Source organism: Acanthaster planci, linkage group LG21 (assembly GCF_054643075.1).
Source record: "Acanthaster planci isolate LZ-2023a linkage group LG21, COTS_SCS, whole genome shotgun sequence".
Taxonomy (NCBI): Eukaryota; Metazoa; Echinodermata; class Asteroidea; order Valvatida; family Acanthasteridae; genus Acanthaster; species Acanthaster planci.
Window position 1 is genome coordinate 9,752,931 of NC_141797.1, and position 17,944 is coordinate 9,770,874.

At 43.3% G+C, this 17,944-nt stretch overlaps 2 protein-coding genes across 3 annotated transcripts in view; one reads left to right on the forward strand and one right to left on the reverse strand.

Moving 5' to 3' along the window:
* LOC110981108 (uncharacterized) lies at nucleotides 1-6,589 on the forward strand. Its single transcript, XM_022238346.2, has 2 exons — nucleotides 1-1,132; nucleotides 3,536-6,589. The coding sequence occupies exon 2, from the start codon at nucleotides 3,573-3,575 to the stop codon at nucleotides 4,617-4,619; it is 1,047 nt and encodes a 348-aa protein (XP_022094038.2). The 5' UTR covers nucleotides 1-1,132; nucleotides 3,536-3,572; the 3' UTR covers nucleotides 4,620-6,589.
* Nucleotides 6,246-17,944, reverse strand: part of LOC110981107 (uncharacterized) — a 27,506-nt gene continuing 15,807 nt past the window's right edge. The window contains exons 2-10 of one of the 2 annotated variants that reach the window (XM_022238343.2): nucleotides 15,008-15,742; nucleotides 14,532-14,681; nucleotides 13,872-14,012; nucleotides 12,467-12,538; nucleotides 9,761-12,114; nucleotides 8,763-8,837; nucleotides 8,198-8,269; nucleotides 7,427-7,545; nucleotides 6,246-6,917 (exon numbers count right to left, since the gene is read on the reverse strand). In XM_022238343.2, the coding sequence (XP_022094035.2) occupies nucleotides 11,800-12,114; nucleotides 12,467-12,538; nucleotides 13,872-14,012; nucleotides 14,532-14,681; nucleotides 15,008-15,742 (1,413 nt within the window). In that variant the 3' untranslated portion in view covers nucleotides 6,246-6,917; nucleotides 7,427-7,545; nucleotides 8,198-8,269; nucleotides 8,763-8,837; nucleotides 9,761-11,799. The remainder of the gene's footprint in view (nucleotides 6,918-7,426; nucleotides 7,546-8,197; nucleotides 8,270-8,762; nucleotides 8,838-9,760; nucleotides 12,115-12,466; nucleotides 12,539-13,871; nucleotides 14,013-14,531; nucleotides 14,682-15,007; nucleotides 15,743-17,944) is intronic. The other variant, XM_022238345.2, reaches the window with a different exon arrangement.

Here is a 17,944-nt window from a genome sequence, read left to right on the forward strand (position 1 = left end):
CAATGTATACCCGAACGCCTAGTGTCAGTGACGTCACCATGTTGACCTTTGTTAATAACGGTGTTGTAGGCCTAATTTAAAACTCAATAATTTTATGGGTTTTCCATAAATTGCCGGCTTGAAATCACCCCGTATCACTTTTGTGTTTGAAAACGATTCTGTCTTGATCGAGAGGGGGAGACTGGGCGCTGAGGTGCAGTCCACTTTAATACAGTGATTACTGTCATTTCGAAGCTTCGACAACAATCCATTGTTTTTCCCCTTTGCCCTCTTTTCTTTTTTTCATCGAAGACTGTAGGCCTACCCAGTCTCTTCGAATTTCTGTCCTAAAAGGAATGGAATTTGCAATTCAACCTATTAAGATCGTTTTATGCTTTTGCCCTTTGTTTTCCTGTTTCCTTTTGTTTAGCTTCCCTTTATTTGTTGGTTCGCACGTTCACCCTCTTACTTTTATTTGTTAGTTTGTTTTCAAAATCACATTCGGCAACCAGCGCTCAGCACTTGGCGCACTGGCTGGCAAGACGCGTGACGAGCTGGATTTCACGTGACAATTAGCCAGCCTGTGCTGAACGGAGCACGTGATCTCCACTTGACTCGGTTACTTCCGGGTTTTTTAAGCGTACGCACGCCCAGTTTGGCCAGCCGATGTCTTTCTGTTCTCTTCACTATCATTGAAAGGACTGTCTTATTTTCATTTGGAGTGTGATTGATTTTGACGTACAACGCAATAGCTTGTATTACATCTATTCATGTTTCCGCCACACCTCTTTTCACTTTCAGGCTCACTTGTTCCGCATTCTGTCAGCGACAAATACCGATTTTTGTTTCCTTAATGCGTGTGTGGTATCGAAAGCGTCACAAGGAATGTGATACTGCGACAAAGTATCGATTCTTTAAAATGGAGTAATCCGACGACACCGAATAGTTAATGCAGTATCGACAATGTTGAGGTCAGGGGTCAACAGTATCAACCGAGAGTGCTGTGTAAATACAGACGAGAAACCGGGCACCTAGTTTCAGTTTAATCATTCGGAAAAGTTCACTCTTGACTCCTCGTTTGCAAGTGTTGTTGGAAAAGAGTATTTAAGTGACATTCTGCTGCAGATGAAAGATCTGTACAGGCTGAAAACAGGTACGAGTTTGAGGAATGAATGAAGGCGGTAACGAGACTGAGTGTATGTGGGCCTAGGGTTCGTATGCATTTCTGAGACGGTCTGTACTAGCTAGCATAAATAATGACACAGTCATCAGCGGTCATAGCAGGGCGAGAGCGAGTCTGGGTCGCCAGTTTCGTGGGTTTTTCAGTTTTTTTAATACATTCCTACTTTTGGCATGATTTTCTCACGAGGGATGGGAAAGAAATATCCAATTGGCATGACATGCAGGCCCTGGAATCAGTTTTTCTTCCTTTGAATCAACTTGGTGCATGGGATGACCAACTGTTATGTAGGATACTATTAGGCCTGTATTCATGTATGTTTACTGCAGTCTTCTGTGACTAAGGTTGAATTCGAGAAATACAGAAAGATTGTACGTCCTGTGTCTGCAGACCCTCTGTAGCTTTTGGTCCTAGACACACCCAATATATAATAGGCATGATAGGCTGAGTTACAACTGAGTTCAGTTGTTGATAGATCACCTTCCTTGAAAATGACACCGTAAACTGCATGACATACTTCATATTTCCACTACAAAATGTTGCATATTTCTGAACTGTCTGTCATGGTATCTTCTTCTCGATGTTAAGTGCAGCAGAGAAAGACCCGAATTTCTGACTTCCACAGGCAACTGATTTATGTAGGAGTGTTGTCATCAATATAAAAAAAATTGAGGCCCATTTTGGAAAGAAGGGCTTTATGATTTCAGACGTACCTTGAAGCTGTACTGAAGAAACTATTACTTTGAGATGGACTGATGCCAAAATAAAATGTTTAAGAAAAATATTCATTTACCGTTTTTTTTTTATCTCATCGATGATTATTAAAGTTGTAACTTTCTAGCATGAGACAGAACTGGGCATTGGGCAATAGTTCTGTTTCGACCTTGGATTATAAGATATATACTTCCTCATTGAAAAATCAGGGAAGTGCTGTTCATCGACCCATTTCATCATGTAGGGTATATTCTGCATGTGTTCAAACCCTGATGTAAGAAATGATCCTTGAACTATTGTCGTGTAGTGTATCATGTACAATATAAAATTCCCAATAACCTGTGACCCGTTTATGCTGAACATTTCAGCTGTCAAATCATTAAGTCATTCTATGCACAATGGGCACTCGCATGCAAGGTTTTATTGCACATCGAACACTGACGAGATAAGTGTATTATCTCTGGGCCAAATGTCCCCTGTCCCAAGGACTGGCAAAAAACAAATTTGGACAGGCAGTTTTTGCTTGTTCAGAAATTACAATCTCTGCCTGTACCCCCACAATCTTTGAACACTTGCGTGTAAACAAGTTGTCACATTTAAGGATCCTTAGTGCAGTGAAAATATGGCCCGCGGAAAGCGCCATTGTGTGCCAGTTAAAATTTCAGCTTTTTAACCTTGCCTGGAAGGGACAGGTGAGATCATGGAGGAATAACCCCCTCCATGGTCAGATATTGTATATATGTGTATGGTATAGTATGGTATAAAGCATACAGGGGACACATCAGACCCGCTGTGTTAGGTGTAGGCTTCTCGTTGAAAGATTGACGCCAAATTAAAACAACCCATCAATGAAAATATTGCCCCACTGCATCCTTGAATGCTGACACTGATGTTGCATTGACTAGAGATTGTGGCATGTTGTTCCAATTCCTAACTGTTCTGGGGAAGAAGGTATTGTCGAAAACCTTGGTATGAGAACAGGTTTGCAATTGTTGTTTTTTTGTATGACCCCTCAGATTCTAACATTTGGAGTAGTCCTAGATGAAACACTTACGACGTTTATGATTAAAAGTGCACAGCATGGCAGATGATTAGAAGAACCGTTTGCCTGAATCAAGTTTGCACTTGAAAATTATTACCAAACTGCACTTATTTAGGCTTCTTAATATGCGGTGGGTCCAACGCAGAAGATGACTTCGTAGCACGGTCTTTTTGGATCTGTGAAACAACTGGGACATTTTAAGAAATAATATTGCAGTACCTTTTTTGAAAATGTTACAAACTAAACAATTCCTAAAACTAAACAATAGTGATTCTAGAAGGAGGAAAAGCTGTTATAAGATAGACAACATGAAAAATAAAAAGATAGAGTTGAAATATAAATGAATAAAGTAAAACCAAGAATCAAAAATAAAGAAATAGAAATATAACAGAAAACTCAAATAAATTAAGAACAACAAAATAAAAATAAAATCTGGTTTTGTTTCTATTTTTCGTGTTGTCGTTTTTGTCTCGATGGAAGCCCATGTAGGTCTGGGTTTGATTCAATACAATATCTTCGTAGCTAGGGCCTATCTCTAAGATCAAACATTTTACCAATCCACATAAAATATGTCTGGACATAACCTTTCACCTTATTTTAATTCTACTTTAAATCGTTAGGTTGAAAGGAATAAACTCCCAAGAAAAACGTTTTACAATGGCAGGACAGTTTACCAAGAGAATAGAAGATCTAGCAAGCATCTACGAGGCTGTGTCTAGTTCCAATTCGAACGGAACATTCGGACATTTTCTCAAGTCAGATCTCACCAAAGAGGTTCTGAGAAAGTGTAACTTGACAGCCGTAGACATGCGATATGTCACCCTTGACCAAGGCACCCAGCTTTATTCATTCGATGGGCAGTGGCAGCAAGATATAATTGCGCACCTGTATTCAACTCGATTCGACGATCCGATGCCAAAGGTGCCCGACCTCGGTGCCGTCGACGAGACGAGCTGCGCCCGGCTTTTCGCCACCGAGACACCCCTCCGTGTTCTCAGTGTGCAACGGAACTCTATGCTAGAACTCTGCAAGACGTGGGTCCGGGGGCATTACGAGACAGGTGGCGGGGCCGCCAATAACGCCCTCAACGGTGAGGAGAGCATGACGGCCGAGGAGTCCACCGAAGTGCTGTCAGCCATGCCCAGCAATATTTTCCAGCGTAAAGACGGCCTGTCTTTTCTGGACTTTGCTTTGTTTCGTGAGCGCAACAGCGATTTCCATTCCGTAGCAGGGGTTGCCTTCGATGATGCGGTACCGCCCCCAAATCCAACCTCCAGGCATATCTTGCTCTTCGGTACCGAAGCTCTCTGTCTCCTGCAAGAATTGGTCTATCCGTCGAAGAAGAAGTTGCGGAAGTCCGCTGACGGCTTCATGTCTGTTGTGAGCGAGCCCAGTCGCCCCCAGGCACCGCCCATGAAGAGAGGCAGGTCTATCAACACTCCTCCCGTTGGTTCACATTCCCCTGCGGGGCCCCCACCCCCGCCTCCCTACCAGCCGAAGACGTCGCCCCACCCGTCACCTCGGCCAGGAACGCCAACCTTGGCCGATGACAAGCTAGAGGGGAAATCCCCGAGCAAACCTCAGGCAGCGCCGAGAGAAGCCACACTTCCTCGGGAGGCTGCTCCCATCAAATCCCCGCCACCTGCAAAGGACATGCCGCATGAGGATACCCCTAAAGAGGTTGAAACCAATACACAAATGTAAATCCTAAACCTGGTCATTCCGTTATCAGCTGAAATATTGAAACCAATATTGAAGATGTGTGAGCAAATCATAAGTTGGAAAGATTATGTTATATTCAACTGTTTCTCGTCATTTTCTTGCTGTTAAATATGCGAAGAGTGTTCTGGCCCAATCGTGAAAAATCCCTCATGATGTATGCAGTTCAGCTTGCAACTATTGTGTGCATTTGAAAATTATTGTCCACGTTCACGGACGCATAATTCTCCATTTTGGTTCCAACAGTCTGTTGAGACACTCATGTCGCAACTCTCTCGATAAACACCTATATCCGCTCGACTTGAAGCATCCCCTAACCGGTGAAAGAGAGAAACGTTGGTGGAATCGTTTTATCTTTGCCGTAACGTGTAAGGATCTGCGGTCCCCACCACAGGACCATCGTAAATATGTAAAAAAAATGGATGGTAAAAAAGCATGTCATGTGGGAACCCAACATGGAGCCAGATTGGACAACCAAACATATTCAGTCTTTTAATTGAAGTTAATATTTTTGTTGTAAGCTGAAGCGTCCATCCCCTACACTCATGAAATTGAACAAAGCCGTTGACCTGAAAATCGCGAAGGCGCAATTTTACTCACGACGGCGAAGGGTCCTCTATATAAAATGAGGATGTGGAAGTCCAGAGGCCAGGAGATGTACAAAAACTGGCGCTTTTTACTCATTTCGGTTCTAACAACACTTTCCGGCTTTCTGTATTCGTGTAATTTTACATTACAAGTTGATATTAAGCGTATATTAAGCCTATACAGAATGTACAATGTAATCATCAAAACGTAGTAAGTGTTATTGTTGAGGATGCTGTATATGGTTCAAGCCTTTCCGTGCTACATTTAGGTGTCTAATTCATGACGTCAGATACTTGCCTTGCGTAACTTGTAACAAATTTCGACATGAACGTTCTGTGAACGATAGTTTGTGCATTTTGTGTAAAATAAGTTGCTTCTGTTTTAACGTTAATTCGGTATTGTAATGTCTAATTGCATTTTATTTTTAGCTGATTACTTAAAGTCGCCCGCAACTCGCTATTAAAAATCATCCGTCTTAGGGCCTAAAGTGTATTTTTGTACGCGTGACTTGCACTGTGCACCTATAAAGCAGTATTCCTAGGTGACCTTGGTGATGTATAGACACACTGGTAACTGTGCACGTGACGTACATGTGTTTACTTCGGTACTCTATAGACAAGGCAGCTCCATTCTGCCGTTTTAGACCCTGTGGCAGTTTCCAGTTTTGATGCGACCATATTGAGGGAATTCGGTATTCCAACAGCGCATGCCCGAAATGAAACGCGTTCAAGGTCATTTGGACGCGCGTCCAGTGTCTACCCTATCAGCGCGGCCCTGTGCGGATTTGTCCGGAATGACCTTGCCTTTTTGAAATATCGAATTGGCTCATCACTACCAGTACAGTTTGGTCGCTTTTTGTGACTGTCTTTTTGTAATCCTATTAATTTTAAACTTTAAGTCCTTAGAATGCTGAACACTGAGTGAATGATAATGATTGTCTTAATGGTCCTCATAATCTGGTAAACATATGGATTTGGAAATACATCTTTGGAAACGATATTCACTGAAAGACGACAGACAAAGTCACTGTTTTCTCTTTCAAACTTTAATAACCCAGTGTTAGACCATGTAGTGTAAATAAGGGTGTTATTTAGCAGAAACATACATGTATTCAGAAGAAAAAGAAGTTATACGGTTCAGCATTTGAAGCATTAAAGACACATTTACTCAAATTAGCAATAAATTGAGACTTGTTATTCAAATGGGCCACACCCAGTGTAGATCTCTGCTGACGAAACTTGGCCTTCTTGACAATCCTCAAAGAAACTATAATTTTTCACCAAGGTATCATATATCGGCGTAATCATTATGCGAGGTTATAAGTATGCTACCATCATAAAATAAAAGTCACACCAAGGAGAAAATTATTCGTCCTTTTTCGTGCACGAGTTTGTACGTTGGTTATGTGGGGATTTTTTTGTAAACTCATGAATTCTAGCCGTCCCTTTTTTAAAAAAATGCCAACATTTCATTACTTTCAATTTTCAAGTTTGTTTTATATTTCAATAGTTACAACATGAGTCTAATTGTGCAGTCGATTGGTCCTTCATTGTTTTCCGCCTGCCATCGTTTTTTGCCAATAGGAATACACAATGTAGGGAATCTGTCAATAAAACAAGTTGAAGAAATTTTTCTGAACCACCACCCGTCTGTTTACTTGACAAGCATCCAATCCGTTGTTTGTTGAATCAGCATCTGTAAGGAGAAACATAATAGAAACATTCAGTTAAGAAGCATCTTTACAATACAAAAAAAAACTAGACGTTAAACATATAAAAGGTGAAACTGCTCGACCATTGTTGCAACCAACACGGCCATTCACAAGGAATGATTTATTTTGCTCCAGGCTACCACTGAATTGAGCATTTGGGTTCCCGCCAATGAGAAAGTTGGTCTATTAACAGACTTAGTCAATTTGGGGCACGAAGCGCAGAGTTTGCGAATGGAAACGGTCACGCTTTAGCGGCGGTGATACGGGTATAAAAAATGAACAGCAGTAGTAATGAAGCGAACGTGAAGATTGTTAGCCTGAACCTTTAACCAGCAGGTCGGTCTCTTAACTTATTTCTTGCGTCTGGAAGCCATCCTATCATTAGATTTGATCGACTTCATCAGGCGTTGGGGGCAGCGGGATAAAGAACAGGAATAGCATGAACAGAACCTGAAAAGTAAACCCAAGGAACGCACATGAGTGTCTTTTGTACCTGTGTGTATTGCGTCTGAAGGCCGACGGTTGGCTTTCACTGGCACTCGCCCGGATCGCGAGGATGCTCCTTCACACACACCTTACCAGGAGGACAATCTGTGGTTTTCTGACAGGAACCTAAAAAAGGAAAATGGAAAGATACATATGTGCAGCTTCCTTTGTTTTTGTGATTCGGCTTCTTTATTGTGGCTGCATTAAAACAAAGCTCGTTCACGTTAGCAGTGAATTGATTTTAGGAGGGTAATTTTAGGGGTTCTGGCAAGAGGCTCAAAAAGGAAATGAAAAAAACAAAACAATTCGGCAGCTTCATGACTTGTTGTGGGGAGCCTTTAGGGTTGGGCATCTTTATTGTGGTTGCAGTAAAAAAGGAAGAGTAGCATTATTCTAGGTCGACAGTAGAATGATTTCATTACCACTCAGCTTATACATTGAGAATATTCCATGACAGAATTATGCACAGATGTCCGCCTCCCAAACTCTGCATGCACAAAATTGCACTGTGTCCCATTTTACCAAAATTTGAATCATTCAGACAAACAAGACGTTTTTGTGCATTGATTTTTTTTATAAACAGAACGAATGGTTGCATAATTCACAGAGATAGGCTACATCATCAAAGTAGGGAGCCTCTTTGGCGAAGATTTTCTGTTCCCAAAACCTACTGCAAGAAAGGACATACAGCTTAACACACGATCAAAATTAGGAACTGCGCTCTCTGCTGAAAAGTGGGGTCAAGTTGTTTTGGAAGCAAGATGTGCTACTGACTGACCTCTCTTGACTTCAAACTCGCGACGAGCTCCCAGGTCTTCGAGAAGTCTTAGGATCAGCTCTCTCTCCATCTCTGCAAGCAAAACTAGATCACGTCATCGTTTTGTTTGGTGTCTCCTTTCGTTCAAAATATTTCTTACTGTCCGATTCTGTGAGGTTGCCTCTCCAGGAAAGTTTTAGCAGAATACATGCTCTTGATTTTGCGAGCGTACAAGAAAGTACGACTTCTTTAAGGCACAATACCCTACATGGTTCATTTTCTTGGATTCCTATTAGAATAACAGAGGATATTTTTAGTCCACTTCTTCAAATGGAACATCTGCGTGACGGTGAAGTAATGGTAGATTTTCAAAAGAACTCCCCTACTGTGTGGATGTCTGAGCCCTAAGGCATATAAGCGTTTTATGTGGTCGCATTGGTACACCTTGCCGAAGATGAACAATGACAACTTTGTGCGATGGGGGTTTGAAAGCAATTCAAAGCTTTTCCCGGGGGCGGGGGTAACCAGGTGCTTGTTACGAGGTCACCCCCCCCCCAAAAAAAAGAAAAAAGAGGGGCCAATTTACCACTTCCCAAGACGCAACCGATAAACATCAAGAGAGCCAGGCACAGATACGTCTTCATTGTCGCCGATTTGATTTCTAAAAAGAAAATCAAGAAAACTGAGGGAATAGGGGTCTAGGCATGACGTTAAAAAGAACAAATCAAAACAAAGTAAGGCTGACCTCTAAAGCTAAGCTGCAAAGACGATGTTAGGGAATACGGTAACTTCTTCTGTAACACCTTTCAGCTGTAATTCTGTCGACAGATTTGAAAAGCGCTTAATATTTCTTATCTTGGCAATTCTAAACCACGGACTAATCTGATTTCATGGGATCTCAATGCAGTAAGAAAATCACCAGAACGGTCAGAATATTTCGAAGGTCACTTGAGAAAAAGTTGAGCATCATCTGACACCTTGTGCTTGTACCCAACGACTTTGTAAGACATGCGGGTAATTGCTGTACGTGAGCTAAACTTATTGCTGTCCGTAAATGAAACTCTTGATGCATGTAGGCTCACATCTTACTCAACTCCATTACAGTACTAACTCCTAAAACGTACATCTTAGGCCGTTGCTTTAGAGAAGTAAAGACAAAGTATACAACCTGTCTCACCTTGTCGTAGCTAGCGTCGGTAGTACTCTCTCCTGTTGAAGCAAATGCTGTTTTATACCACGGAAGGAAAAAACCCCACCCCGACCAAAAATGTCAATGATCACTGAGCATTTGGTGACAGAAAACATGTAGGCATTCTCTCATTCATTCCAGCAGGACAGTGGGCTACGTACGCCATCACATATCACAATCATTATTGTCCAGTGACGTGCAGAGCTTTTCAAACCTGGCATGCGTGTAAAACGCTTGGAGTGGTTGCATCCATTCGTTTTGCAGGGGTGGAAGTTAACGTGTTATTAGCGATGTCTAAAGCTGGTCACGGCAGGTATAGTTATGAGAAAGTGCATGATGTCATAAGAATTTAACAAAAGCAAATATTCTGCTGTGCTTAGGGCCTATGTACTTACCAGCTTGGACACCTGTCCTCCCTGTTAAACAAGGTAGACCCTTGTGAACAACAGTACACCTCCCTTCTCTTGAGAACTGACTTTATTTGGTATACCCAGCAAGAAATGAGACCGAGGGGTACCCCCCATACACACATGTGCAAACCCTATACACACTTCAATAATAGGCCAACTTAACATATTACCCAAAATGTCTGAAAGGAATTCCCCAGGTTCCAGCGAGACAATGACCAACACAAAGCAGGGGGGGGGGATTCTCTCCGTCTCATACCTTGCTGCATACGGTCACTGGGCAAATCAAAACTTCTCTATGTTAAACTGGCGGCATTTTTCACGACACTTGACCACAATTATTAAGCCAGCGCACAGTAGCACTTTAACCAGTACATTTTTTTATTCTGACAATAATCGTACAAAATAGCAAGTAACACCCGTGTCAGATAAGCATTCTAGAGTCACGCCAAACCAAATTAAAAGCAAATTCAGTTCGACGTCGAAGCGACCAGGCTTGCTAGCAGGCGAAAGACCGACACTTACAGGCGCTTGGACCGACACCAGAGCGATTTGTTTTCAGACGTCGCTCTTCTCGCGAGCCTAACCCAATGCAAATGTGTGTATTAAGTTTGTTTAACTGAAACTAAAATTTAATCGGGTCGACCCGAGTCGCTCTTTATTCTATTTGGTTTGGCGCGACTCTAGAACGCCTGTCTGAAACGGGTGTGACACAATTTCAAGTATGAGGTAATCATTTTAAATGTACAGCAAATAAATTTCCAATGGCGACTCAGGAATATCTTCTGATGGCCTATGTCGAACCCTTAAATAAACAAAACTTATCAAGAAGCTTTGAAAAATTACTTATTTTAGTCTCGTTTTTTCTCGTCCTTTTATGCTCCAACAATGCAGTCGTCTTTTGTTTCCATTCGATTACCATGTGAAATAAATGGAAACTTTCTTGCTTCAACACTGGTTCCAAAAATGCATAAGTTCTCATGCACATTCCTATTTGGTGAATAACCGATGCATGTTTTCATTTTTAGCTACTGCTGCTTATTACGTGTGTAGGCCTATTTACATCGAATGCAAAGTCATATTTGTCACTTAGTGAATCAAACGGTAAAGAAAAATGGTAAACATCTATTCTTCTCTTCAATTAAAAGAATGAGACACCCGGTTTGGTCTAATCGCTTTGAAGTATGGGCCCTGTAACACTGCTTTTTCCTCTCTTGCACTGTCGCTTCCATGTTGCTGAAGTTATACCCGCTTATGTTCAGGATTTTCCGAAACTATGCCAATCCGAAAAGAGCCCAGGGGAAGCTTTTTCTGTCCGCTTATTCACTGAGGACTGGTGTAATCAATCTTCCCAGTAATCGTCAGTTTCCTACGAATAATCACTCATTCTTTGTCAGGAATGCCTTCAACGCTTCAACGACAAGCACTCGAGTCGAGCCATATTGAGATCCTATCTTCCGCTCAGCTGAAACGCAGTCATGCGGGACTACGTTGTGTGAACTTGGCTTGTTCCTGCAGTCTGCTTCACATATGAACTGTAACAGCCATTTTGGTTCTAAAGTCTGCAGTTGGCTCTACTCTCTCTATATACAGTTCTATAGACTGGACTTAGCTGCAAAAACTATGTTGATTTGACACCCATCCAGTCTGGTGTAGCCCTCTGATAATAGCCAGGGTGTTATTTTAACACCAATTTAACACAACACTTTTCGGCAAAGTATTGATTCCAATACAATCAGTAATGCATATAGCAGATAAGGCTTACTAAATACTGCCAAAAAATTGATGCAAGCTGTCTGTTTAAAGTTTCGAAATTACATTATCACATTAGGCTATGTACACCGCTGCAGAAACATTTTTGGCAAACGAATATACAACTGGCACGCCGGGGAAATATTCGGATGATTGTCGAATTGCTTTTTTAAAAAATATATTCATATACCAGTGACAAAGCTAATAGTATGCAGGTATGTAAAAAAAAATATGTACAAAGGCAGGACGCGACGGCAACTAGAGGCCATCGTCAACTAGAAGCGCCCACATTCGCAAGGACACGGATCGTCGGCGTACGCGCACCAGCAACACTGGAAGTGGATACCGCCCCCTAGGTCCACCCCACCGTCGGTGCTGCCAGCCGCTGAGGGCGGGCTGCTACGCCGCATTCTGTTGATGAAGTTGGCTTCGTCGCTGTCGCCTACCTGCTGGGCCCAGAAGACGGGGACGTTCCGGCACGTGTCCATGATGGGCCCACTGATCTGGCTCAGCAGCGGCACGGGCAGTTCTACCGGGAGAGTCACTCGTAGCTTCTCGACGATAGGCACGGCTGAGTTCTGGCGAATGTGCTGGGAAGTTCAATTGAGATCGAGAAAAAACATTATATGTATCCAAATCGGCTCCTTATAACTCATAACTATAACTCCTTATAACTGGAATGAAAGCAGCTGAGCTATGTATAGAGAGTTGCAAACATAAGTGTCACAATTGTTTGAAACAAACTAGCAGGTGTATGCAGCAATGCACACGGACAAGTTTGAATAAAATGGCCGCACGCTACACTCTACACATAATGATCAGCCATTTTGTTTCCAAAATCTAAAGCTGGCGTAACTCGGACTACATGCAGCCCTGGGTAGCAGGTTTTTGAACTGCCCTATCGAGAAAGGTTGTCTGCTCTTATACAGAGTGGATACTCACCATGTTCTCAGTGTTGTCAAGTCTTGTCAGCAGGCAAATTCCACTCTCATCCAACAAGATGGCCCTGTACCCCTTAATGTGACAAGAACGACTCAGTGTTAGCGTCATACTAGGAATGAGGGACGAAAGCACACCGTGTACACTGTGACAGTGCCGTGATTTGAATTACATGTACATGTAATACGTTTGTATGGTGCATTTTTGAGTTATAGCGAGCGAGCATTTTTCACAGCATCTGCACATGTCGAAGAAAGCTTCAATGCGCATTCATGAAATAGACTGATTTTAGCCATTCCTATTGGTCGGAGCCTGTTAAATGGCCGGTCTTAAAGGAGCCATGAAGCACCGGCAGCACGTATCCCCATGTACGTCGGTGCGCGTGTAACAAGCCATTGGACGCAGTGTCCTGTGCACGGTACGTGGCTGGATCGGTATTGTGCGCGTAAAACACGTAAACCGCGCTGCGCAGAAGTGCCTAAATTAACCCATGAAAGTTGACCCAAAAATCTAGCCAGATAAAACTGATTGTATTGTGTAGTTCAGATTCTGGCCAGTTGTATAAAGTGTCTCATTGTTCTGGGAAAACTTCTAAAAATGGAGACATTTAGCGGGGAAAAAAGGCCAAGAGATCGATTGAAAATGGAAATATTTTATCATCTGAGCAACCACTTTGAAGCTAAAATAATTTCATATTCCTCTGACATTTCTTTTCAGAAATAAGTAGAGTTTTGTTTTATATTTTATTTTATTCTTCTAGAGCACATATAAAGAGTTTCATTGTGATTGTTTGTTAATTTTGTACAAACGAAGTCTTCAAAACGAGAAGGCTAAACAGAGGATTGGCAAGTTGCTTGGCAGAGGATGGACAATTCCGCATAGGTCGCGAGGGCCTGGTCAAGTAACCGCCCCGCACGGTCGAAGTCGTTTATTTTCACCTGTCAGACGGCTCATCGCGGTCTGCGTCACCACACGCAGACGCACTACGCGCGCATCAACAAGAGAAATTGAATACGCCTACTCGCGACAGGCACAAATCACGAATGCTAATAAATGCCGATAAATAATACTTGGCCGCTCTTAAAACGTCTGAGAATGGAAGCTGATAACGCCCATGTCGGAGGCGCGAACGTTTAAGACAAGTTTATTCCCTTATGAGCCTCAACCTGGACCGAGAGAGGGCGCAATTTTCCAAGCAAATGCGGCTCCTTTGGTTGAACTGCACTTCGTTGGTTCACAACTATGAAATGCACGCGTTACGGGCGTGTGACTACCAGCAAAATGAACACTCGAGCACTCCCAAACAACATGGCTCTTAGGAAGATTAGGAAGATTAGGAAGTGCTTCTGCTCAAAGCGGAGAGTAATGGCTGTAAATTACGGTGGAAACCACATCTACTTGGCCTCACCTGGTCTTCGTCGCGTGTCATCGTGAAGATCCTCCCGCCATTCTTCCTGAGAACCGTCAGTCTTAATGGTTTCATGCGCAGATCGGTTTCAATTACCTCCATCCTGTCCTCTCTCTTGAAAAAGCCGAAAGCACAGGTATTCTGACAAATAAAAAAAACGTCATTGCAATAAGTCCAATGTTGTAATGAACATTCCTGACAATCTAGTCACGCTTGCGTGCCAGTATAGGTGAAGAGCTACTTTTGTACTAAAATCGAGCATAATTATTGAACCTGCGTCTCTCCGTGGACTGACCTCTCTTTTGCAAGGTCAGTTGGCTACTTTTTAAACCTGGCTGTAATTGTTAGAGGAAGACCGATTTTCCACTTTGCACTGATACCATCATAAGCAAAAGGATGGCAGAATATACCAAATTCGTGATTGCCTCAATCTTAAATCGTGGAAACATCGACGAGCGACTGACAGCAGATCCAACCCACAGTTGAAAATTTAATTTGAAAATTAATAGCTGGCTAACCAAAATGGCGTCAGCGGCTTAGAGTTTGCTCACACGAAACAGTGGCTTAGAGTTTGCTCACACGAGACAGAGCAGCTACTTCATCAGCAACGTCGCCTGTTCAGACAGCTACGGGGTTCCTCTGTTGGTCTGGTAAACTTACCCAAGAACTTACCGATGTACAAAGAGTATTGTAGTTCGACACCGGGACGGGGTACCGGACCACCGTGAATTCCTGTGGGGTTTTCGGGACGGGACGGGCGGTCTCTTGGCCCAGGCTGTAAGGGTCGACAACAGCTGGAACGATTCCGTCCTGATGGAAAAAATGAGAAGAAAGTTCTCAGCGGATGGATTCAATTTTGGAGAAGAAAAATAGTCTAACTTGGTCAGTGTTTTAACTGTGACCAAACCCACTGAGTGTCCCCTCCAGAAAATGAGGGGCCCAAGTGCCACCCAACCACCAAATGTACGGCAGTTACGCCACAATAAAAGGAAGGGGTAAGGAATGCTGGGATATGAAGGCTTCGACTGTGATGCGGCCTTTTGAGGAGGCAAACTCTTGGAGGCGCACTTTGCCGTGATGTACTCAACTGTAACTTGTTCCTCGATTATCTGTGTGGTAATAATCCATCGTCTTACCCCACTGGTTTCTGTATCGCCAGATCCCGATCCAGACGCATCGTCTTCCCAATACCAGTCGTCCCTCCCCTCGTAAACTCCCAGATTGGTGGTGGGGTCGTACGATTCTCCGACGAAAGAAGACGAATAATACGAGGTAGCGGACGACCTGTAAGGTATCTCCTCGTAGTCCTCTCCGTCAGTATCGCTTCCCGAGCCAGAGCCCGCGTCCGAGGCAGAGTCCCAGGTGAACGAGATGGTGCCGTAGTCGGACGACGCACCCAGATCCTGCTCGGACAACACCGAGTACGGGACGGAGAAGCTATCCCATACGGAAGATTCCTGATGAGGGCTAGCAGACGGTGTGGTTCCCGTCGTCTGCTCGGCCTTCGGTGTCGCCGTCGTGGTTTCCGACTGACCGAAGCCACGGTCGTTACCGTCGATCAGGATGTCGCCGGCCCCCGTGGCTGCCCCCGGCACTTCGGTGATCGACTCGGTGACGTCAACTTGGCCGATGTCTCCAACGGGCCAGAGTCCCCCGTCGTCGATTTCGATGCCTGGGGACAGCGGCTTCTCGTCTCTGTCACCGTCGTAGTGAGCGACGTGGTGACCATCGTGCGGCGTGTGGTGGAAGGACAACCACAGTGCGATGGCACCGAGTGTACCAGCAACAAGGATGAGGGTTGTCACGACGACCGCGCACGCGCATATCGCTGCTCTTTTCACTTCGGTTCGACTGGCCCTTGATAATGCAACCTGTTCAAAAGAAAACGAAACAGGGATTGCAAAAAATTGAGCAAGTCCAACAGGCTTGGGCAAAAAAGGACGAAAATAATATTCTTCAATGAGGTAATTGCGGTTGCTACCCATCAACAGGGATTATTTTGATTTGAAATGAAATTCGAAATGACATTCTGCAGGTTACGCTGCAGACTGAAGGTATTGGGCAAGGGTGTAATCGGAGTATATTTTGCGGGGAAGGGACTCGATGGTAAAGTCACAATTAAAACACAGACCAATATTTTTTCTTCTCTAATTTCTGAACGGGCGCGGGGGGGGCACATCGGGGCGCCCCCACTTTGATAATACGCCAATGGTGCAGGGCCTGGTCTGCTATTATATGCACCACGTTCGAAATATCCTTGCAGTGAAACACATAACTACATCAGACTGGTCGTACGTCAAATCCATGGTCGAATAAGTTCCCAAAATAAGGTAAAATTTTCAGTATATGGCGAGAAATACCCCCACCCCAAATGAACCCAATTTCGCGCTGACAGGCCTAAATAAAACAAATACACGTGTTTTGTTTCACCTATACGACTGTTGTTTTTTTCCCAATCCGAAATTGGCTGGCACACTAACCAAACTCGTAAATTACGAAGATTCGATTTGTCACTCCTGGGTGGCCGTGAGTAATGATGGTAAACTGGGATGTCAAAGCTACTAGCCTTGATCCCAGACTCCAGAATACATTAAAGCACACAGTGTTTATCTGGAGGATGTAATGCATTCCGGGCACAACGTCTGGATTGAGTTTTTTTGTGATTGGTAACTTGCAGAACAAGCCAAATTTCGCCTGGAATGTTATGATCTCACGTGCGATTGTCCTCTGATCACGAAAATTCACTGTTTATACTAACATCATTGAATCAGGAAATGAGATACCCAAAAGGAATCACCGGGAGCTTTTAGGAAATTTGGTAGACATTAATGATGTTTGCCTAAAGCGCCCCTTCAAATACCCATTTCTTTTGCTTTGCATCAAATTTTATACATAAAAAGACAAAGATAAATACAAGATTTTACAAATTTTAGAGATTAATTGAAAAAATCCTGGAATCAGGACAATCCTGATAAAAAAAAATCCTGAAATCAAGAAAAACAAATCCTGACCAATCTCACCCCTGACATTCACGTTGCCTCAATCGTCGTGAAAAAGATCTTTGGGCATTCATGAATTCAGCAACATGTAAACGAATTTTCTGCTACTTTCCTTTTAAGCGGGTGATTTATAATTTTTGAATTTATTTTTCCATTTTCCCGTCTTTGAAGTTTGGGGAATAGTTTCTTGAGATCAAACCACAAGCAAAGATTTCATTTACAAGAGCGGATGTACCTGATTCCGGAAAAGGTGGGAAAACAGAACAGGGAAAAGAAAGTAAAATCTTTATTAAAAAGACCCTCAGGCCGAAGCATAAGCTCAAAAGTTACCCCAAACCCTCGTGTAATTTCATGACAGAACTCGGCGGGTGTTTTGAGAATACCATAACCGACAAAAAACCCTAAACCCAACCCAAGAGGCGTTACAAAGCCACGCTTTGCACCATTCTCCAGCGGGCATGGAGACGAAAAAAAAAAGCCGCCCCATATTACCGAATTTCCCCGTGCTTTCATCCGGCATTGGTCGTTACTAGATTCCTGGGGGATTTTTTTCTTTTTTTCTTACCAGCAACCGCCCCCCCCCCCATTGTGCAGGGGTCGGAAGAGTGAACGTTGTGGGGAAGAAAGCTCGGATTCCCCCCCAGGGTTGTTTGCGACGAACAGAGACTTTAAGCTGATCAAACACCGCACATCCGTCGTTCATTCAGACCATTAATACTCTCCACGAGGCCCCATTCAAGCGTGTAGTGACTGAAAGCGTTTGTCAGTGGGGGCCGGGCCCGATTGCGATGGATTTCACCATGATTTCACTATACTCAACATGCTTTAAGCAGCTCAGCCAGTTTTGAGGTACTGAAGGTCCAAAACTTCGCAAGTATTTTTTCCCAAATAAAAATGCCTGGACATGCTACAACTAGCTCCTCACCAAATAAGGAGTCAGTTTGTGTTTTTGAGATGGACAGCTCGATTCTCGTTGATATAACCATTCCGAGAAAGACGCTAAACCGATGTGGAAGAGATATGTACAAAAAAGGGGGGATAAAAAAATGGCAAAATGACCACTGAAATTAATCT

Coding starts and splice junctions, on each gene's coding strand:
- LOC110981108 (XM_022238346.2), top strand. CDS start 3,573: ATGGCAGGACAGTTTACCAAGAGAATAGAAGATCTAGCAAGCATCTAC.